Source organism: Lithobates pipiens, unplaced genomic scaffold, assembly GCF_037356315.1.
Source record: "Lithobates pipiens isolate NorthernLeopardFrog02 unplaced genomic scaffold, aLitPip1_a1.2 Scaffold_13, whole genome shotgun sequence".
Classification (NCBI taxonomy): Eukaryota; Metazoa; Chordata; class Amphibia; order Anura; family Ranidae; genus Lithobates; species Lithobates pipiens.
The window spans coordinates 7,789,453-7,813,777 of record NW_027507718.1 but is presented as its reverse complement, the minus strand read 5'-3'; the positions used below and the strand labels follow the sequence as shown (position 1 = coordinate 7,813,777).

At 41.2% G+C, this 24,325-nt stretch overlaps 1 protein-coding gene across 4 annotated transcripts in view; it reads right to left on the bottom strand.

Moving 5' to 3' along the window:
* Positions 1–24,325, bottom strand: part of FANCC (FA complementation group C) — a 308,404-nt gene that overhangs the window by 37,127 nt on the left and 246,952 nt on the right. For all 4 annotated transcript variants that reach the window (XM_077474813.1, XM_077474811.1, XM_077474812.1 and 1 more), the window contains 2 exons: positions 20,543–20,618; positions 9,440–9,515 (listed from right to left, as the gene is read on the bottom strand). In XM_077474813.1, coding sequence (XP_077330939.1) covers positions 9,440–9,515; positions 20,543–20,618 — 152 coding nt within the window. The remainder of the gene's footprint in view (positions 1–9,439; positions 9,516–20,542; positions 20,619–24,325) is intronic.

Below are 24,325 nucleotides of genomic sequence, written 5' to 3'. Positions count from 1 at the left end.
TGGAAGGAAAAAATAATAATAATGAGAAGAAATTTAACTATGAACTGTTTTTTTCTAAAACAGACAGCACAATTATCCTTTACCTGTCAAATATATACAATGTCTACTTCATACAATATCATATGATGCAAACAAATTACCATTGCTAAATATTATGATATATTATTGATGTTAAACATATTAGATATATATTAAATCGTAATCCTACACCAAAGTAGTATTTTTGTGTTATGTGGCTGTTTGTTGGAATTTTCCGACAAAATGCTCCGATCGGACATACTCCGATCATGTGTAGAGAATTCCGATCGGACAAAGTGGCACGCATGCTCAGATCAAATTCCTACACCAAAGCTATTGGCTACTAGCATGAACGTAGTCCCGTCGTAACGAAATATCGTCATCACGTCGGATTTTCCGACAACTTTGTCCGACCGTGTGTATGTTTCGGACAAAATCCGTCGAATTTGGTTGTCGGAATCTCCGACCGTGTGTACAAGGGCTAAGATAACTGGAATGTCCAAAAGCAGTCCAAGTGAGGGGTGGACAAGACCTCAAACAAAATAGTAATAGGCCTATGAAAAAAATATGCATATATACATAGAGGGTTAGATGAAGATCACAGAGCTGCCTTATGTGTGATGACGTCATGGGTGGTATCTGTCTTATTTTTGGGACTGGCTTGTTTGGTATATGTGCTATTTATCTACATTGATGTGAGTATGCTGGGTATTTTTTAATAAATGATTAGCTTTATGGTTTCACACTATGTGGATCCTAAGTTTTTTTTCTGCATAATTATTTTGGATAACTGGAGGGAGGCTATGAGTTCGGAGTGGGATGTGCCTTACCTTCTGTGCCTTAGCTTCTGTGATTAGAGCTTGTTCACATTGAGTGCTATTTGAAATGTCTGAGAATAAGAATGAACTGTTTTTGGTAAGCATGTGTGGTTTTGCATGCAGTGAAGGATCACAATGGTGAGGTGGCTCACAGCTTAAAAGCCTACACTTTCCTGCATTTTTGTTGCACTTCATGGCAATATATTTGCAAAACTATTTATATCACATTTTGGATGGTGGACTTATATTGTGGACTAATCTTTGGAAAGACTGTTCTCTCTCATTGATGTTGTGCACACTTTTGTATGATTTTTTTATGAGTTATTATTTATTTGTTGGATGTTATATGATATAACCTATAAGCGCTACATGTTTTGAGTTAGAGGCAAAATTTGAACTTTGGTAGTACAAATGTTGCCAAATGTTGATCTAGACCTGACTGAAGAAAGAGCAGGATGCTCTTGGCGTATTTCCTGGTATGGAATGGGAGAGGTGAATTCCAGCAGCGTTTAGGAGCCATGGAATAACATAAACCTGTCCTGTAGAAACTGGACTTCAACAGAAACGTAACTTATGTCAGTGACCATCTGTGAAGCAAGGCGTTAGACTGGTCCCTGAGACAACAGATCTCTGCCGTCTGATGAGGCACCACATCTGCTGGGCCAGTTCAGTGAGTATCACTGAAATGCCCTCTTCCTCAATCCTATGAAGCAAATGAGACAGGGGCTTCAGGGGAGTAAAAGCAAAAATCAGTCTGAACTGATCCCACTGAGCATCACAAATGCATGCACAGTTAAGGCTCCCTAAACCTGGAGACACATTTGTTCAGTTTGTCACTGAATCTGGAGACCAGGAGATTCATATCTGAGTTTCCCACCTGGGACACAGGTATTTAAACACTTCCAGGTGAAGAGACCATTCTTCTAAATTTAGATGCTGTCGACTGAGAAAGTCCGCCTGACAATTTTCTATGCCTAGAATGTATACAACGAACAGAGCTTGAACATAAAGTTCCGCCCAGGCCAGAATTCTCTTTGAGTTGAAAGACTTTGATTCCTTCTTGATGATTGACATTTTCCATGGCTGTGGCATTGTCCAAGTCAATTCTCATTGAATGTCACAGATGAGTGGTCCAATGTTAAAGGGATAACCAAATCACTTTTAGCTCTGGTATGTTAATCAGTACACAAGCTTCTTCTGGCGACCAAATGCCTTGCACCAAGAGAATGTCTAGGGCTCCTTCCCAGCCTGTCAGAATCGTATCCTTCATGAGAATCTTCCAGACCAGTGGAAGGAATGATTTTTTTTGACTCCTAGTTCTGGATTTGTGAGCCTCCAGGCCAAGGACAACCTGGTCTTGAGCGTCAGGTGCATCTAAAATGCTGCCGTTATTCTAGGGCGAGCTGCAATACGGAAGGTATCCACACTATCCACTGCAGTTGGCGTGCGTTCCACACACTCGCGCCGTTAGCCAGACGTATGTTTCGTTAGTATAACGTCTTCAGGGGGGTGCCATGCCAACTGCAGTGGATACCTTCCGTATTGCAGCAAGAATCGCCCTAGAATAACGCCAGCAGCCCCAGTACCGGGGGAAAGGCACTTTTACAAGTAAGGAGCCATTTGGCTGTGTACTATTTTTAATTTTTTAATAAATTGAATTACGCTATGGAAGCTCTCCATCTGTCTTTTATATATCGCATTTATCGTACCTGTCTGTGAGGAGAAAGGCTGAATCTATCTACAGGCTTAAAGCATGTGAGCAGGCACAACCCTGCAGAGCTGATTATTGACTAACTTTTTCAATAAAGTGGTCAATAACATCTGGTAAGTTGAATCACATTACAATCACTTATTGGGTGTGGATAATCGAGGCTGTGGTGAAGTATCACGTGGAAGGTTTTGGCTACATTCTTTTACACGAAAGATCTGTCATCGTTCTGTGCGTGGCAATCATATCACACTATAAAGGAACTTTTTACTGGAATAGTTTAAATTTCAAGGACTTTTCTAATACAGTTGTTGCAGTAACTGCTGTCACTGGGGTGTTATCACATGAATGTGTGAATTGTTGTAAAATTTATTTTATTTACATATTATGGTGAATGCACATATGATATGATATATATTATGAGTAGTTGCACAAATGACATTTGTTTAAGAGTGGCAAAATATTGATTGTTAATGAGAGGGGTATTATTCACGTTGATGAGAATTTTTTGCCAACTAGCGCCCCCTATATGTTGTTATCTAAATCTGAACTGAGGAGTGTATTATTCTCTTTTTCAGTGGAGCAGAATTAAATTAATTTTTAGGCTTATAATTTTTTATTTTTGGTGCTGAGTTTTTCCCAATTTTTCACTGCCTCTGTATTCCAACCTATTGCATGTCCATACCTTCATACCAAAACTGACTTTCTCAGCTCCCTTCTGAGAGTGGGTAGGTCACCATCAGATTGCCACTCATGCACTATGGAAGTTAGCAGTTTATATATCTTCAACTCCATATTGTAAAGAAAAAAATGGGAGCACAATTTGCTTGAAATGGCACATCCAAATATGTGAATTTGAAAATAAAATAATGGAAAATAGGACTTTAGGACCTTGGCACTTTAAACTCCTATTTTCCATTTTTTCTTTTTACTCCATATTGTACATATTGAATTACTTTAGCTTTTTAGTAAGTTTTACCTACAGCTCTAGGGGACAGCAATCGGCTTGAACATAGCTTCAAGCTATGCAAACCTGTACATGGTTTATATTGAAATAAAAACTTATGTTTACACTCATCCAGTGTACTATGGCCATATTGTGCTATGGTAGGTACATTAATGACATTGTATTCATTTAGCAGAGGCCACTGTCTACCCAATCTTTTTTTCTCACTTGATTTTAACTCTACCCAGATTAACTTCTTAGATGCTGACATAAACCTTCACCAGGGAAACCTGTCAATTGACCTTTATCATAAACCTACAGATAGGACAAACCACCTATCTGCCACAGGTTTTAACCAGGATCCCCTTAATAAGGGCTTACCCTAAAACCAGTTCATTTGCACCAGACATATTACTGGTACTATTGAACAACTGATGCCAGAACACAAGAAATAATGCCTGCATTCCTAGCTAAGCATTACCCCCAGGGGCCACTCACTGTGGTAACTAATTGTGCCACAGTCTGTAAACAGGCAATCTTTTCTTAAGTTTAAGCTTAAAAATAAACCACATCTACTCATGGTAGTTTCCTTTTCTTCCCATTCCAAGAAGGCATTTTGCGTAAGCACTGGCAGGTGCTTTCGAGTGATCCCCAACGATCATAAACTTTCCAAGAACCCTCTCTCTTGGTCTACATGAACTTGTGGACCCAACTTGTTCCTGCTGATTTCACTTCTTAAAGATCCATACAAGGTAGTTGGCTTTCCTTGCTACCATGCCCTAAGGGGAGTTACTTTTGTAACAACATTTTCTGTAGAGTTTCAAAGCATCAGAAATAGAGGTCGACCGATATATCGGCCGGCCGATATTTGCCGTTTTTTAATTAATCGGCATCGGCCGATTGTGCTGATAAAAAGCCGATTTAGAACTACAGCGGAACTTTGAAATGACTTCTGTAATAGAAGTCAGTGTAAGTTGCCTGAGTCGTCATAGAAACGTCTTTCCTCCTCTCTGGGCAGGCTGCCAAGAAAAGAACAGAAAGATACAATGTTTACACTTGAATGAATGAAGTCATCTCTGTGTGTAGAAGTTCTCAGTTTAACCATTTAAAGACTAAATCTTTTCTGACACTTGTTGCTTACAAGTAAAAATCCTGTATTTTCTGCCAGAAAATCACTTAGACCCCCCCAAAAATTATATATATTTTTTTAGCAGAGATCCTAGGGAATAAAATAGCGGTTGTTGCAATATTTTATGTCACACGGCATTTGCACAGAGGTTTTTCAAATGCATTTTTTTGGGGAAAAAGATACACTATTTAAAAAATAAAAAATAATAAAAACAGTAAAGTTAGCCCATTTTTTTTTTGTCCAAAAGTTTTGACTACCTGTTTTTATTTAACATATATTTTTTTTTTATCTAAATCATACATACAAGTAAACTGATTGGAGGTTTGTTTTGTTTAATAAATGTTTAAATGTAAGAAATTTTCTGCATCACTTATGAAGACTGCTTTCACACTGGAGCGGGCAGGCGTTGATGGTAAAACGCAAGTTTTAGCAGCTCTTTACCATCATTTTAGCGGTGCTATTTGGCTGCTAGTGGGGCACATATAACCCAGCTAGCGGCCAAGGAATAGGTTAAATGCGCCCATGAAGCACTGCTGCCAAATCGCATTGCATGCGCTTCGGCAGTGGTGCCCATTCATATCAATGGGCAGGAGTGGTGGAGGAGCGGTATACACCACTCCAAACGTGCTGCTTGCAGGACTTTTTTTAAAGATCCTTGCAGCGCATCGCCTCCGTGTGAAAGCACTCTGTCTTTCACACAGACTGCAGGGGAGCCATTTTGAAGGCACTTTACAGGCGCTATTTTTAGCCCAAAAGCGCCTGAAAAACGCCCCAGTGGGAAAGGTGTGTTAGATCAAGGGGGATTTTAAAAAAAAAAAAAAAGGAAAAAAAAAAAATAATAAAAATAAAATCGGCCTAACATATTGGCCCAAAAAAATCGGCATCGTATATCGGCAATCGGCCGCCATGATTTCTAAATATCGGCATCGGCCAGAGAAAAACCCATATCGGTCGACCTCTAATCAGAAATATCATAAGCAAGTGCCTGCCAGTGTTATACAGTGATAGCATTATGATGTCTTCATGCTCCTTGAACGTTTGGTAGATACTTATGTTACTCTCAAGAATTCTTCTAGGTCTAAATCACCACTGGGATGTCAGTCCTTTTCTAAACTAAGATTACCCTATATTGTTCCTTCTGCCTCATTATTTTATGGGAATGGATAATGATAAATGTTTATAGTGGCAATTTTGATGTAGAGTCATATAAAGTTTATGTAGTGTTATTATGCGTCCTCCTGTACTTTTTTTATAATTTTTCCCAGGCCAACCGCTCTCGCAGCAAAAATGTATTTAATTGTTTTTTTTTTAAGGATTAGACAGAAGCCTAAAGTGTCTGTATATCACATAAGCATGCATGTTCTGCAATTATAAGCAAGTTTATGCAAATGTGATTCAAGGAACAATTATTCAGGGTTTAAAGTAGACCTAATGTAACTTCAAAAGTTATTTTCAATCTCTTAAATCTGCAGCATCTATTGATTTATCCATGACAGTTCTTGATTTCCATTGTCACCTTGCTGCAGCCAACTCTGCCACAGAGACCAAAAGTGTCACTATCAGGCTTAGCTAAAAGAAGCCAAATGAGATCAGCAGCACTGAGATGCAAAAAAGAATGAAAAAAAAACCCCATTAAAAACAGTATTTTATTTAAAAAATATCAACACTGTTTAGGATACACAGTGCTTTAGCAAATTAAATGTCATTCAGTTAGGGTTAGATCTTTTTTAACTAGATGCTGAACGCCGGCTGACCTATTGTGGCGGGAGGCTGTCATATGACGTCCTCCCGATTAAACAGGGAATGCGCGTGATCGTGCGCACGCATACCTCTTCCTTCAGTGGCGGCGTGTCACGGAGACACCGCTCGCCACCGAGGGGGGTGAACAGCCATTGGGCATGGCTGTTTACCACGTGATCAGCCGTGATGAAGTCACGGCCGATCACAGATGGTTCCACCCTGTGCACGATGCGTGCGCGTTGGTGGCAGTGTGTTCCAGGGAACACTGCTCGTCACCGACGCTGGTAAACAGCCATTGGCTGGCTGTGTACCCACGTGATCGGCTGTGATCCTTTCACAGCCGATCACTAAATGTAAACAAACTGCGGTAGCGAGAGATTCTCCTCCTCACACACCGATCATGTGTGAGGAGGAGATTGCGGTAACATCTCGTTACCGCTTATAGTACACATCAAGCACACTGATTGCCCCTCCCAATAAAGAGGACCTGTCACCACCCATTATAGTACCTGTCACTCACAGTCCATCAGAGTACCCGAGTATCTGTCACAGTCCATCAGAGTACCCGGGTACCTGTCACAGCCCATCAGAGTACCCGAGTACCTGTCACAGTCCATCAGAGTACCCGCGTACCTGTCACAGTCCATCCGAGTACCTGTCACAGTCCATCCGAGTACCCGAGTACCTGTCACAGCCCATCAAAGTACCCGAGTACCTGTCACAGCCCATCAGAGTACCTGAGTACCTGTCACAGCCCATCAGAGTACCCGAGTACCTGTCACAGTCCATTTGAGTACCCGAGTACCTGTCACAGCCCATCAGAGTACCTGAGTACCTGTACCAGTCCATCTGAGTACCCGAGTACTTGTCACAGTTCATCTGAGTACCTGTCCCAGTCCATCTGAGTACCTGAATACCTGTCACAGTTCATCTGAGTATCGGAGTACCTGTCACAGTCCATATGAGTACCTAAGTACCTATCACCGCCCTTCAGAGTACCCAAATACCAGTCACCAGGCCATCAGAGAACCTTTCACCAAGCCATCAGAGTACTCCAGTACCTGTCACCAGGCCATCAGAGTACTCCAGTACCTGTCACCAGGCCATCAGAGTACTCAAGTACCTGTCACCAGCCCATCAGAGAACCTGTCACCAGGCCATCAGAGTACCCGGGTACCTGTCACCAGGCCAACAGAGTACCTGAGTACCTGTCACCAGGCCATCAGAGTACCAGAGTACCTATCTGCAGCCCATCAGAGTACCCGAGTACCTATTTGCAGCCCATGCCTCACATAATATACGTTTGGGTGTCTGCTTTCCAAAATGGGGTCATTTTGGGGTAATTCCATTGTCCTGGCGCTCCAGGACCTTCAAAAGTGTGATGGGTAGGAATGAAATCAGATGTGTCGTTTATCCTCCTAGAATGCCTGAAGGTACTACTTCAATGTTCGGCCTCTGTATGTGGCCAGGCTGTGTAAAAGTCCTAGACATGTGGTATCGCCATACTCGGGAGGAGTAGCAAAATGTGTTTTGGGGTGTAATTTTTGCTATATACATGCTATGTGTTAGAAATATCTTATAAATTGACAACTTTATGTAAAAAAAAATGTGTTTTCATTTTTTTCCACATTTTCCAAAAACTTCTGGAAAAAAATTAACCGTTCAAAAGACTCATTATGCCTCACAGATTATACATTGGGGTGTTAGCGTTCCAAAATGGGGTCATTTATGGGCAATTCTATTGTGCTGGTACTCCAGGGCCTTCAAAAGTGTAATAGGTGGCTGTGAAATGAGATGTGTAATTTTTGCTCATAGAACGCCTGATGGTATTACTTCAATGTATTCAAGGTATTTTGGGGTGTAATTTGTTGTATGCATATGCTGTGTGTGAGAAATAACCTGATAATATGACAATTTTGTAAAAAAATCAAAAAAAAAAAAAATCTTAATTTTGCAAAGAATTGTGGGAAAAAATGACAACTTAAAAAAACTCACCAAGCTACTTACTTAATACCTTGGAATGTCTACTTTCTAAAAAAGGGGTCATTTGGGGGGGTATTTGTACTTTCCTGACTTGTTAGTGTCTCAAGAAATGAGATACATCTGATGTACTGAAGGCCCGATCAGATGTGATCAATTTTCAGTGATTGGCACCATAGTTTGTAGACTCTATAACTTTCACAAAGACCAAATAATATACACTCACGTGGGTTATTTTTACCAAAGATATGTAGCAGTATAAATTTTGGCCAAAATTTATGAAGAAAAATTACTAATTAGCAATTTTTTTGGACAGAAACAAAGAAAACTGCATTTTTTTTCACAAATTTACATTTTTTTAAAATTTATAGCACAAAAAATAAAAACCCACTAGTGATTTAATATCACTAAAAGAAAGCTCTATTTGTGTGGAAAAAAGGACGCAAGTTTCATATGGGTACAGTGTTGCATGACTGAGTAATTGTCATTCAAACTGTGAGAGCGCTGAAAGCTGAAAATTGGTCTAGTCACTAAGGGGGTGTAAGTGCACTGTATTGAGGTGGTTAATCTTCAAAATCCTATTCATATATGAAAAGGAAGCCTCTTGGGTTCCGTCTTTTAATGCCATATACACACGACTGGTTTTCCCATTGGAATAAACTCTGAAGGATTTTTCGACGGAGTTCCGATGCAATTCTGCTGAAACTGTCTTGTGTACACATGATCACACCAAAGTCCTATCATCAAGAACGCGGTGATGTACAGCACGTACGATGGGACTAGAAAAAGAAAGTTCAATACCCAGTAGCTTCCGTCTCATACTTGCTTCAGAGCATGCGTCGTTTTTGGTCCGTCGGAACAGCATACAGACGAGCTGTTTTCCCGTTAGGAATTGGTTCCATCGGAAATATTTAGAGCATGTCTAGGTCTGTCATAAAATAGTCCGATGGGGCATACACACGATCGGAATATACGATGAAAAGCTCCCATCTGACTTTTTCTGTCGGACATTCCGCTTGTGTGCACGTGGCATAAAAGGTTTCTAACAGGTTGAGTTTTTAAAAAATTTTGTGCATAGGTTTTGGAACTAAATGTTTTACCTCTCTTCCTTGTCCATATTTCTGAGAATTTTAACAACAGTGCACAAGTGTTGAACACAGGCATCAGATGGTAATCCTGGAAAAAATAAGAGGAGATGCTAATAATACTTCATAAAATCAACCTAACTTTTCTTTACGATAGCTTGTTGGACAAAAGCTAAAAATACAGCATCCATTTTAGGTTGTACCTCAGACACACTTCACTCTGTGCCAAACCTTTGTAATTCTTATTACAAACTGCTTCTCCCAAGTTCTTCCTGCTCCTCCTGAAAACTGTACTGTACTTAGTCTTCCTCTACATCTTAGTCAATTGACAATTATCTTTATTCCATTCGGCTTCCTCACATATGTTTTTCATATATACTTCCAAGCTGTTTTCCTCACTTCTCTTTACACATACTTCTCCTTTTTCATCCTCATTCTCTCTGCATGCAGAACCTTAAAAGCACTTTCTCACTCCATATCCTAATGCATCTTTTTATCTTTAACAATGTTTCTTACTAGTCCTCCTTACTCCTGTCAATCCAGCTACAGGAGGCCTTTCGACAGAAAGTCTGCTTAGAACTCCCTTGATGTTGCTCTTGAGTTGTAGCACCACTACAAGTTTGTGATGTTGTAGACAGGATCAGACAGTCAATTTCTTGAAGACAGAAAACAGGAATGACACTAGCAGTCCTTTCTCAAATGTGTTATGGCATTATAAAAAGGACCATCACACCTAGGGCCACCTGGTGTAAAAACTGCATCTACTGTAACTCCTGATCATACTCAGTGTCAGACTGCCACGAAAGTCAATAATCTCTGTGATGTTTGTAATATGTGAGTCAGTTTATTTTCCGTTGCCTTTCACAGACCGAATGTAACATAACCTAACATTTGTTCAAAGAGAAAATAGTCTTAAAGTGGGGTACCCCCTAAAAAAAAAAAATTAAAAGTCAGCAGCTACAAATACTGCAGCTGCTGGCTTTTAATAATCGGACACTTACCTGCCCCAGGGTCCAGCGATGCGGGGGAACGAAGCCCCCCCCCTCGCTCCCCGCTCCGCTCGCGGCGCCGTCATGCATACTGTGGGCACCCGGCTGTGGCTTCACAGCCGGGCACCCACTGCGCATGCGCGAGCGGCGCAGGGCGCAGTGATACGCCGTACAGTCACCTGGGACACATGACAGGTCCCAGGTGAATGTGCGGCGCGAGGGGAAGTGATGTCACCAGCCCGGGCAATGAAGAAGGCAGACTACGAGGGACCCCCTAGCAACCGGTATTTAGAGGTGAGTAAAAAATTTTTTTTTTGCCAATTATTTTTTTTTGATTTTTTTTACGAATTTTAAGTAGTTTTATTTTTTTGGTGGCAACACCACTTTAACATCATTTGAGCAGAAGAGGTAAAGAACATTCAACAAATAGAGAAAATAGCTCAAAACTACAATGTAGGGTAAGAACATTTGATCAGAAGAGGACATAATATAAAGGAGACCTCTACTAAGTGTTTTCAAACTGGCATGGTTAACATGTGATGTGCTCGCTCTGCTAACTAATCCTACTATACAGATTTCTAATGAACTCTGATGAAGTCACGACCTGTGACGTAATGCATAGGGAAGTTACTGGATTAAGGAACTACCGGAATTGACACATAGAGACGTTTGTAACATTGTTTGATCTGCCTGCCGTTTTCAGCATTGTTGTAAATAGCCATTTTTTAAACATAAATAAACCTATTTGAGACATATTACGCTATGGGATCTTCCTGCTTATTCCCCGCTTTCATTTGCCGTGGATGAACGGGCGAACTAACCAACTGGGAGCCATTATTGCAATACAGCACTCTTAAGGACATCATTCCTGGTTACCACACTCAGGAGAACTCATCATTAGAGTGGCATTTCTTACCCATTTAGAGGTAACCGCATAAAGAGTACTGAGTGGAGCACACAAAGAGTACACAGTGGATGTCACCTGAAGAGTTTGCCTGTCACATTGCTGCACACCAGCACTTTTTGCACTAATTTGCACGTTTACTGTTTATGGATGGAATTTTATGGGTATCACTACTCAATATAAATAGGACTGTATTGGTACACCTACACACTTAAAGGTGTACACAAAGGATCATTTGATACTCAGCACTTTATGATAATCTTGCACCATTTTGCACTATTTAGTGTTCAGTCAATTATTATTTAATATTTAGCACCTGGTGATGATTTTCACGATTTTGCACTATATTAATTGTTTGTTTTAATTATCTGCACAGCAGCAGCTATTTTATTCACTTTATGAGTTTATGGTAATGTGTTGCGCATTTTTTGAAAATAATTTATTTGCTTAGTTTGCACAGTAGCAGTTTGCACAGCAGCTAAATAATCGCATGCGCAGCAAATAATTTATTTACGTAGTTTGCACAGTAGCGGTTTTGCATAGCAGCTAAATAGTTGCATGCACAGCAGCAATTTGCATTAAGATTCACCATTAGTATTGGTATAATTATTGATTTATTGCACTTTATCTATGAGGTAGAATACATATCAAACAAGGATATTCCATCTTTGTGGTAATATATGGTATATATATATATATATATATATATATATATATATACAGTACAGACCAAAAGTTTGGACACACCTTCTCATTCAAAGAGTTTTCTTTATTTTCATGACTATGAAAATTGTAGATTCACACTGAAGGCATCAAAACTATGAATTAACACACGTCCAATTATATACTGAACAAAAAAGTGTGAAACAACTGAAAATATGTCTTCTATTCTAGGTTCTTCAAAGTAGTCACCTTTTGCTTTGATTACTGCTCCGCACACTCTTGGAATTCTGTTGATGAGCTTCAATAGGTAGTCACCTGAAATGGCTTTCCAACAGTCTTGAAGGAGTTCCCAGAGATGCTTAGCACTCGTTGGCCCTTTTGCCTTCACTCTGCTGTCCAGCACACCCCAAACCATCTTGATTGGGTTCAGGTCCGGTGACTGTGGAGGCCAGGTCCTCTGGCGCAGCACCCCATCACTCTCCTTCTTGGTCAAATAGCCCTTACACAGCCTGGAGGTGTGTTTGGGCTCATTGTCCTATTTGAAAAATAAATGATGGTCCAACTAAACGCAAACCGGATGGAATAGCATGCCGCTGCAAGATGCTGTGGTAGCCATGCTGGTTCAGTATGCCTTCAATTTTGAATAAATCCCCAACAGTGTCACCAGCAAAGCACCCCCACACCATCACACCTCCTCCATGCTTCACGGTGGGAACCAGGCATGTAGAGTCCATGCGTTCACTTCTTCTGCGTCGCACAAAGACACGGTGGTTGGAACCAAAGATCTCAAACTTGTACTCATCAGACCAAAGCACAGATTTCCACTGGTCTAATGTCCATTCCTTGTGTTCTTTAGCCCAAACAAGTCTCTTCTGCTTGTTGCCTGTCCTCAGCAGTGGTTTCCTAGCAGCTATTTTACTATGAAGGCCTGATTCACACAGTCTCCTCTTAACAGTTGTTCTAGAGATGTGTCTGCTGCTAGAACTCTGTGTGGCATTGACCTGTTCTCTAATCTGAGCTGCTGTTAACCTGCGATTTCTGAGGCTGGTGACTCGGATGAACTTATCGTCCACAGCAGAGGTGACTCTTGGTCTTCCTTTCCTGGGGCGGTCGTCATGTGAGCCAGTTTCTTTGTAGTGCTTGATGGTTTTTGCCACTGCACTTGGGGACACTTTCAAAGTTTTCCCAATTGTTCGGACTGACTGACCTTCATTTCTTAAAGTAATGATGGCCACTCGTTTTTCTTTACTTAGCTGCTTTTTTCTTGCCATAATACAAATTCTAACAGTCTATTCAGTAGGACTATCAGCTGTGTACTGTATCCACCTCCTGCACAACACAACTGATGGTCCCAACCCCATTTATAAGGCTTGAAATCCCACTTATTAAACCTGACAGGGCATACCTGTGAAGTGAAAACCATTTCGGGTGACTACCTCTTGAAGCTCATCAACAGAATGCCAAGAGTGTGCGGAGCAGTAATCAAAGCAAAGGGTGGCTACTTTGAAGAACTTAGAATATAAGACAAATTTTCAGTTGTTTCACACTTTTTTGTTCAGTATATAATTGGACATGTGTTAATTCATAGTTTTGATGCCTTCAGTGTGAATCTACAATTTTCATAGTCATGAAAATAAAGAAAACTCTTTGAATGAGAAGGTGTGTCCAAACTTTTGGTCTGTACTGTATATATAAAGGTGATCAGCGCATATATATGCGCTGATCACCTTTTTTATTTACTTATATTTGTAGTGCCGCTCTAAGCAAAATAAAAAAACAGAAGATGTATATTGTGTTGCTGGTGCTTAGGAATGGGTCCCGGCAATCCAGTAGTGTGTAGTATAGTTAGAAAAATTGCAGCTCTCCGAGTCCATTCTGTATTGTTAACGTGTGAGATGGCCTCAATTTTACACCACTCCATAAGCCACGCCTTCTGACATGTTTTCCGGGACCACCAGGCCCACCTTAATCATATATGTAAAGGGCAGAAGCAGGACATAAGAACGTATGTATCACTGGCCGTATAGATAAGGAGATACACATGTGTAAGTGATTGAGTGATGAAGTGAATGGATAAGATATGGGGAAACAGAGTCTGAAACTAAAAGAGAGACTGAGAGTGTTTTGGTCAATTGTATAACTTTGGAATAATCAGCTAGTTTTACTTATTGGGCCCCCTAACCTGATTTACTTTTCCTCTCAATCCTAATACACCCCCCCCCTCACTTCTATGACTCATATGATGTCTTCCCCTCCCGCAGCGAGCTGGTGCCAGAAAGCTCCCGATCCATACTAGTGATTGGGAACTTTCTGATCATGTGACCACTGTGACTGCCAATCACAGCTGTCAGATGATTGGAATGCCCACCCCAGGCATCCCAGAATTTAGATCCTGTTAAAATGCCAGGAGGCAGCTGCAGGAGGGTGTTAAGCAAAGCTAAAACAGATTGTACATAAAAGCTGTTGGACTGTACTATATTATGCTGTACTATAAGCATACCAATAACAGAGCCTGGCCATTTGTGAAATCCTACCACGCATACCCACTGCTGAGATTATTGTAAATTTTATGACAATTGTAAATCCATTTTAACATCTCTGAAATTTCTTTCAACATTTCAATGTTGATACATGTAAGTATTGTGTTTTCTAGACACACAGCGGGTAAAATAAATATTGAACATGTCACCATTTATCTAGTGTGGAATTGGACCCTGTGCTACCTGGAATATTGCTGGTTTACACCGGATTTTGGAGAGAAAGGCACGTTGATTGCACAGCAGTGAGCTATTTAGTTGTGACCTGGCTATGGCTCAGGGACCCAACCTACAGACAGGAAGGCAGGTGGACTCCCATTCCTCTGCAGGAGTCAGAGACTGCATGGGTGCAGTCAGAGCATGCATGTCTGCAGGAGGCAGATGTACTTTGTGACAGAGCAGCAAGGCACTGATCAGGAGTAAGCTAGAAGAGAGCTTAACTCAAGGAAACCCTTTTGTTCTAAGGAGCTGACCTAAGGCCTAGGCTACAAGCCTGAAGCAGCCGTATGGCAATAACGCAAGCCAACAAGATAAAAGAGAGAGTGTCACCAGAGGTACAGTGTGGGTACCAAATAGGGACACAGTTACAGGGTCAAGAGGACCGAAGATCAACGCCTGAACAGCAGTGCTGACCAGAGAGCCAGGTGGCTCATTATTGCTTTGTGGAAGAAACCCCTGCGTGGGAATCCTGGATGGACTGTTTTCTTTTACTTCAATAAACATGGGCCAAAAAAGCTCTTAAACTGCAGATCTGGTGTAGACTCAGCTCACTGGTAAGCTCTACACTGAAGCAAAATAACTCCCAATACCACAAGTGGTGTTCGAATGCAGGCATGACGGAAGAGTTCCAAATACAATGAGTAGCAAGAAACTATGTTTTGCAGCAATGTGGTGAAGATCAGCTAAAGTGAACCAGTGAAGTCTGCATGTGAAAGTGTGTTGCTTGCAAGTCTTAAAGAGAGTACGCCAAATTTTCCTGTGTTAAAAAGAAATGTGTTAAAAAGCGTTGTGGGCCGGACTGCAGAGATGAGGCGGTCAAAACGCAAAAAGGAAGCAATGTTTGCTGAGATGAGAGACAGAACCCTGTGACTGGAGGGGTGGTTACCGACAGAACAAGCCCCAGACTGGTGCAAGATGCACTTGGTCGTACTGGAGCAAAGGGAAAAGGAAAGAAAGCCATCACTTGCAAAGAGTGAGCAGATGGGCGTGGTTGCCAGAGGCAACAAAGCAGAAATCCATACAGCTGACTTCATATGGCTATGTTGCCTTCTGAAAATGTTGAAGACTTTTTGGCTGAATTTGCGATGATTGCTTCCTCCCAAGGGTGGCCCATAATCCGCTGGGCTGAATTGGTGCAACCTTTTCTGATGCATTGCCCTCTATGTTGGTGTTTAAAAGGGAAAATGGTTCTGTGCAAATGACAGAACTGATTCAGTAGAGTGCTGAAGTATATATGTCAGGGGTGACCACGGAGAGATATGTGCCATTGCCCCTAGCAACCATGACAGGTGCAACAGTGTTGTCCCTGGATACCTCCCAGTAGCTCATTGTGTCTGAGCTTGAGGTTTCCCAGGATGACTGTGTACCCACCCCGGTGGGTGAGGGAGTGTCTTATAAAGCAAAACGTGATATAATAAATATCCCACAGGTTCAAGCTGGTAATGAGCTGGGACAGCCTATGAGAGTCAGGAAAGATAATGAGGAATGTATTTCTGAAAATGTTTATGATGAAGGTTTTTGCCATTGCAACCACAGGCAGTGCCACAGATTTGGAGCCGAAAAGTGCTCCAGAACAGCTCTGATACTGCTCAGGTGGAACTTTCACTGGCTTCCTGTGGCAGTTGTGTGTGGAAAGCGCTCAGGGGAACTGCTAGAGGAATCAGAAATGATAGACATAGTAGAAGTCTCTTCGTATGCTGGTGTGATGAGGTGCATTCCTGCAGGTGCGGTCTGAGGTGCAGCTGAGCAGTGGTTGGTACTTAGCACGTGTGCTGTCTCACCTCACCCGCTGGACCTCATGTAAAGAAAGGGCCAGAATAGCAGTAGTGGGAATTCAATCCATCACTTGCAGGGAGGTGAGGGTTGAGGTACTAATGGACACAGAAATGGTTAAAGAGATTGGTGTGGCGAAAAAATAGGATTTTTGTAATGACCGTAAAATCCTTTTCTCTGAAGTTCATTGATGGACACAGCACCTTTAATTTTGACCTTAGGGTTATATCGCCACCTTCAGGAGAGGACTAGGCAGAACATGTAAAAACAGCAAAACTGCACAGTACCGCTCAGGGGGCGGTCCTACTGGCTATAACCCCTCACTCTGCTTCCAGCAGCTTAGTTCGTTAAAAATCAGTACAAACATAAATAGGAGGGGTGGGTGCTGTGTCCGTCAATGAACTTCAGAGAAAAGGATTTTACGGCGAATACAAAAATCCTATTTTTTCTTTCGTTCATTGACGGACACAGCACCTTTAATCTTGACCTTAGGGATGTCCCCAAGCAGTGTCAAAAAAAGAGGGGTGGGAACAGCAAGAAAATAAACTCCACCCATAACAACCAGAACTCCTCAACAGAGGAGTTGCAACCTTTAACAGCCGCCTGCAAAACCTTGCGGCCCAAAGAAGCATCCGAAGATGCGCATACATCAACCTTGTAAAATTTGGTGAAAGTTTGAATGGACACCCAGGTTGCCGGCCTTACACACCTGGGAAACGGACGCTTGATGTTGGAAAGCCCAGGAGGCACCAAATGCCCTGGTAGAATGTGCTGTGACCGGAAAGGGGGGTGCCCGCCCCCTTATGGCATAAGCCTAAACCACAATAAGTCTGATCCACTGAGAAATGGTGGCCGAGGAGACTGCCAGGACCTTCTTTGGACCAGCCACTGATACAAACAGCGAGCCTGACCTCCGGAAAGGAGCTATAGCAGACAGATACACCCACAGAGCCAGGACCACGTCCAAAGAATGCAAGGCAACCTCTTTGGGATGTGACGGCCGAGGACATAAGGACGGAAGCACAATGTCCTCATTTAGATGAAAGGCCGAAACAACCTTTGGAAGAAATTAAGGCTGCGGACACAGCACCGCCTTATCCTTGTGGAGTATCAAGTAGGGAGACTTGCATGACAAGGCCGCCAACTCAGAAACCCCCCTGGCAAATGTAATAGCCACTAGAATGGATACTTTCTGAGAGAGTGTCAATAAGGGAATCTCCCTGATCTTTTTAAACTGCAGTTTCTGAAGCACCAAGAGCACCAGATTCAAATCCCAAGGAGGCAGCGGTGGTCGAACCGGAGGGGTCGCATTTCGAACCCTCTGAACAAACGTACTCACCAATGAATGAGTCGCCAAAGTTTGTTGAAAGAAGACAGCCAAAGCTGATACCTGCCCTTAATGCAAGTTTCTGATCCACTCCTCTCTGCAAAAAACAGCAGGATCCTGGAAACTGAATAAGTACACGGAACGCCACCCCATCTCCTCACACAAGGAGATCAAGGCCTTCCATGTACAATGATAAATCTTTCGAGAAGATGAGTTTGGTGCCCTCAGCATAGTGGAGATTACGGAATCTGACAGACCTCGGCCCCTTAGCACATGCCTTTCAACAGCCATGCCGTTAAAGCCAGTGACGGTAAAGCAGGATGAAGTATCGGACCTTGTGACAGTAGTTCCTCTTGCATCGGCAGCCGCCAAGGAACATCCAATCAAGGCCAATCTGGGGCAATCAGAATCGATGGAATCCCCTCGGCCCCCATTCTTCGTAGCAGATGTGGTAGAAGTTTGAGCGGGGGGAAGGCATAAATCAGCCTATAACGACCCCATGGAGCCACCAACCCGTCTGCCGTGTTCGCCCAGGGATCTTTTGACCTGGCCACAAACCTCTGTACCTTCCAACTGAGACGAGAGGCCAAGAGATCCACAACTGGTGTCCCCCACCTTAGGCAAAGGAGCCGAAATTACTTATTGTTTTCTTTGAAACAATTGTACCTGTCAATTCCAGGTCTTTCAGTAAGCTCTCCACAAGTGGTTCTTGGACAACTCTTCTGATAATTCTTGTCACTCCTCTGTTAGAAATCTTGCAAGGACAACTGATTCCAAAAAGTAGTTTCTACACTACTTTTAGTGACTTTCAGGGCAGTTTCAATAGACATCTGTGCATGAACCCACAGAGATGTTTGCAAATCGCCCCCGAAGTCGGACTCAAATGCCGGTTTGAAATTGTGCGAGTCCAGCAGAACTCGGTGTGAACAAGGGCTAAATGCCTTTTTGCACCTCTCTTTCATCATGTGTTCAATACTTTTTCTCAGGGTCATTCTATTTTATTACACATAACCTAATTTCTGAACTTATTTGTTTTGGTTTATTTGTATGTATGGATTGTTACCGACATTTGGTGAACAATTCATGTCAATAGCACCTTCTATTATTTTACCCACTGTACATGGATCTATTTGCGTGCAATTACTGTATCTACAAAGACAAAGAACCCTCGATGAACACGTATCTAAAACTAGCTTGCGTTGCACAGAAATTCAAGTATAACTAAAGCTAAATTTTTTGTTTTAATTTGAATAAAATATAGAATAGTTAACTACTGCTAGGTTTTTTTTTTGCCATTTGTGTTCTATTAAACAATTTTGTCTCACTTCCTGTAGATGCAACAGGGGTTGAGATGAAATGGCTCCAAATTGAGGGAAATTTCCTCTACGTTGTCATCGGGACAACTGTTCCCATTGAAAAATGTCCACTCTATTTCTGTTCTGGCGACAACTCAAGATTTTGGATGTGCCTTGGCTTTCAGCCAAAGTGATATTGGGCACCTTGACAAGAAGAAAGAGTGAATTTACCAATATGGGACACATACAGCCTTAAAAACCTGAAAGGTGTTATAAACCCTCACTACTCTATCTAATTAAAAGCCTGGACCTTAGATATACTTTGGATTTTAGTTTGCAATCTAAAGTATGTTATTTCCTTTCAAATGCATGTGACTAAATCATGGAAAATGTTGCAAAAGCATTGGGAATGTTTTGTATTGGATTATATACATACATACTATACTTGCAAAAGTTTTCGTGTATATGGTTACACAAACAGAACATCAGAAAAGAATTGCCCAAAAAAATATAGAACAAATTAACTACCAGGGACCTAGAAAATTGTATTCAGACCCACTGGAGTTAGTCCCAGTAACAGTGAAAAAAGCTGCAGGTAAGGCAAAGAAAACTTATGCCGCGTACACACGAGCGGACTTTTCAACATCAAAGGTCCGACGGAACAATTCCGGCAGACTATTCGATCGTGTGTGGGCTGCAGCGGACTTTTGATTTGCAAAAGTCTGACAGACTTTAGAAATGGAACATGTTTCAAATTTTTCCGACAGAACTCTGCCGGACCCAGAAATCCGCTCGTGTGTGTGCTAGTCTGACGGACTAAAACCGACGCTAGGGCAGCTATTGGCTACTGGTTATGAACTTCCTTATTCTAGTCCAGTCATATTTATGGACTTAAAATGTAGCTGGAATTGTTGTTTCAGAACTCTTGATGTGATATAAAATATGTGCATTAAAGAAGTTTTTCTGTGCAGAGAAAACGTAAGATGTATGATACAGTTTGGAAATTCCCGGAGAAGTGAGATACTGTCAACTGGAATATTGCAAGGGGAATGCTGAGGGCGAGAGAGATTTATTTTCTTGCCTGACCTCAGATCCTATAACATGTTGAAATGAGATGTGAGCACATTCAGCTGTATACTGATGCACAAGCATCTGATATCCTTGAGAATCAGAGCATTGCATGCAAAGCTTGTTAACATGACAATGCAACACATGATAGATGAGATGAGAAATGGTTACTGCAGGGAGAAGCAAAAATCAGCTCCCTTTTGGACAATGGAGCCAATAAACAGGTTAAGTGTACAGAAGATTCCTAAAACTAAGATTAAATGAAAAGAATGTAACAATATTTCATAATAAACTTCTGAGAACTGTTTCATGCCATTTGAAGCAGCCTATTTAAAAAACATACCTTCATACTTTCTCAATAATGCCAACACCAGCGCAGGGCTTTCACTGGGAAAATAAGCTCTTAGTGGAAGCTTTGGCTAGAATAGAAAGATTTATTATTACACTTATAATTGGTAAATTACTAGGACAGGAGATCTTCACATACAAGTTTACTTGCTGTTTCAGAGATTCCCAAGCATCACCAACACACATACAATTTTACTCCTTCTCATTACACGGAACTCTAGGTAAATATTAAAAAACACTAATTAATCATGAAACACCATAAACGTATTTATGCATCATTAAAACAAGAACGGAATGGATTTTAAAAGGCATTTAGAGCAAATTTGTACATTTTTCTTTGCACTGGCTTCCTGTAATCCAACATGACTCAGAGAGATGGAGGGCCAGGACTGGGAGCCAATCATGCGATGCTGCAGTGTTCCTGAGCAGGCAGTGATTATGTCAATAACAGGACAGAGCAGAGTAATGATAGATCATTGTGCTGCTGTCCCTTCTTTTTACAGTCATCAAGCTAGAACCAAGCTGTGCTGACAGCAGTGAAGGACCACATTCTGGCTGTGCTATCTGGCAGATGTGCCACAAGCATTGGTTTAACTAAACTAAAAATCCTTCAGAGTTTGCATATATGTATTTAAACTGTGTAATTAGAAGCTTTCCTGGGATTCAGCTTTATCTCTCAAAATAGATTTTTTATGATTTTTCCTCTTTGCAGCCTAGTTCCTAAATTCTTTTTCAAGATTACACATATACCATAATCTCTGTAAACTTGAATTAAAGATATTTTATAAACTAAGACCATTAATTAATCTCTATAGTGTGTACTTGTCCCAATCCAGATCACAAAGTGTAATTTCTCTCTGCTATCTGTATGAGTCACTTTTGACAAGTTTTCCTGACATCCAGAGGTAAAAGGTTGACAGGGAGGGAGCGCCAGCACACAGCATGCGATGGACAGCCTCAGCTCTGTTTCTGTGTGCTGTGTGAGTGGGGTGTGCCTCTTCCCGCCAAACAGCTCTCAGAGCTCTCCTCACTGAGCTCGGCATAGTGTAACTTCAGCTCCTCATTCCCTGCTTTCTGAAAGCTCATACAAGCTGTATAAATTCTGGACTATAAATGGATTTAGAGAAGAAACGGGTGCAGATAAACAGGTACAACTCATGTAGGAGGATTTGTTTCATCTTTGAGTATCTCCTGAGGCTAGTCACTTCCCTGGGCATATGTGTAAGCCCTTGTACACACGGTCGGACATTCTGACGGAAAATGTCTGATCGGACCGTGTTGTCAGATAATCCGACTGTGTGTGGGCTCCATCAGACTTTTTCCATCGGAATGTCCGACCAACAAAGTTTGAGAGCTGGATATAAAAATCTCCGACAACATGATCTGATAGGACTTTGTCCGATCGTTTGTAGAGAATTCCGATCAGACAAAGTGCCACGCATGCTCAGATCAAATTACGAGACCAAAGCTATTGGCTACTAGCCTAAACGTAGTCCCGTCGTAACGTACAAACGTCATCACGTTCCAACTGATCGGATTTTCCGACAACTTTGTCCGACCGTGTGTATGCAACACCAGTTTCGGAAAAAATCCATCGGAAAAAAATCCGTCGGATTTTGTTGACGGAATGTCTGACCGTGTGTACAAGGGCTAAGAGTTTACAATCACTTTAAGGAACAATTGAGATTTTAATTAGGCAAGCTCTAGCTGGATCTACTTTTTCTGCTCAGCATAAATATATACCATCACACAAACTTCAGACCACGCTAATATACAGTTTTTAATGCTCTGGCCTAAGCACAACCAGGTGGTCTTCTACTCTCTTGGGTGCTGGTGGGCTGTGTGATACTAAGAATACACCAGTTCCCTTCAATTACATATATTCGCTAATCATCTATATACACGATCAGACCTAAGACATACCGCATGTCTGCTTTATTGCGCTCTTTTAGCAATACTTTATTATACAATTAGTAGATAGGTAATTTTTTTAAATTACATCATTTATTTCTTCTGGAACAGAAAGCTATTGCATGAGGATCTGTACACATCTGCCACGCAAACACACTTAGAAACAAATATTATACTATCAGACATCTGCAGCCTCAGCACTAGAAACATGTCGCTCCGGGCAAAGAATTTGACTTGACACAAAGCATATTTTAACTTATATGTTAAAAACTCCTGTGAAGTAAAAGCTAGCAGAATTTGAATTAAGGGTGACCTTATACCGAAGGAATAAATAAATATACAGTACAGGTCCAGTTTTTGTTATTTTATGTTTCAGATATCAGCAAATTGCTACCGCTTGCAGTACAGTTTTTTAAGTGCTACTGTACTCTTAAGAAACGATCTAGTAAACTAGATAAATTAATAAAAAAATATAGATAGTTGTAAGGCTTAGCAGTTGAGCTGGCAGAAAGCTTTATAACAAAGCTTTAACAAATATTAAACTACAGTGATAAAAGCCCATGAGGCAAAGGTGTATGCACGGGGTGTGCCATGTTTGCCTGGGCACACCCTAATCACCCCATATAGCACCGATTTTCCCTTTCCTCAAATCCCCCCAACTCCCAATAAAATTGTAAAATCAATAAAAAATAAAAAAATCCATAAAAAATAATACAATTGTAAAAAACAATAAAAAACATTGTCCACTGCTCTATTAACTTACACCAACCTCTGCCCTACTAGCACCGTCCATATTTTAATAAATTTTAAAATGTTATAATATATAATAATAATAAATAATAATAAATGTTGTAATATAATATATATATATATATATATATATATATATATATATATATATATGCACACACACACAAAGTGTTTTGTTTCTGAAGTCCCATACTAAGGCTTTGTTTCCACTATTGTGACCCCAAAGTCACGCAATTTATAGTGGGACTTTGGGATGCGACTGAGTGCAGCTTTGATCCAACTTTGTAGTCTCTGGATCGAAGTTGCATCTAAAGTCGCATCAAAGTAGTGCAGGAACCTTTTCAAAGTACATGCAGCTTTAAGTCACATAGATAGGAACAGGTGCCTCTGAAATCAAAAATTGTGTCCTATGTCGCATTAGGAGTCGCACTAGTGGAAACAGAGCCTAAATATTTGTGGTTGCACAGACATCTTCCACTTTTACAAATCTTTCTTATCCTCCTCTTCTGTAAGCTGCTAAGCACATCACACTAGTACTTCAACCAAACCACCATATTTCACTAGAACCCAGTTGCCATTTATAGAGAATAACCAGGAAATCTCCCATTACATGCAATAATAACTTCAGTGCAACATTAGAAACAAAAGTAGCAATTTCAGTGCCATTGTTCTGTAAAAATAGCCAAGTCGTCAAAATCTCCAACCACCTCACTTCCAGTTACTCTCCAGCATCAGTAAATGGGGATTTCGATGAGTCGCCTGTTTTGACATAACACCGGCAGCGTATACACTATGGTACACGAAGACAGAACAGCAGCTAAGGAGGAAAAAGTTGTAGCTGCCTTGGAGGCGGCCATGTTGTTGGTAACTAGTGGGTGGACTAACAATATCCACTCCTTATATCGTGTACTGTTGTGTATACGCTGCCGGTGTTGTGTCAAAACAGCAAACTCGTCCAAATCTGGCTGTTTTGTCAGAACACCACCACTCAATTCTGGATATGCTTGCCACAACATCAATAAGTGGGATTGCAATTTGTTTTTTAGTGCTCTGTGCCTGTGCCTCCTTTTCTGGCTAGAATATTACCTATGACCCCCAAACATTATATATATATATA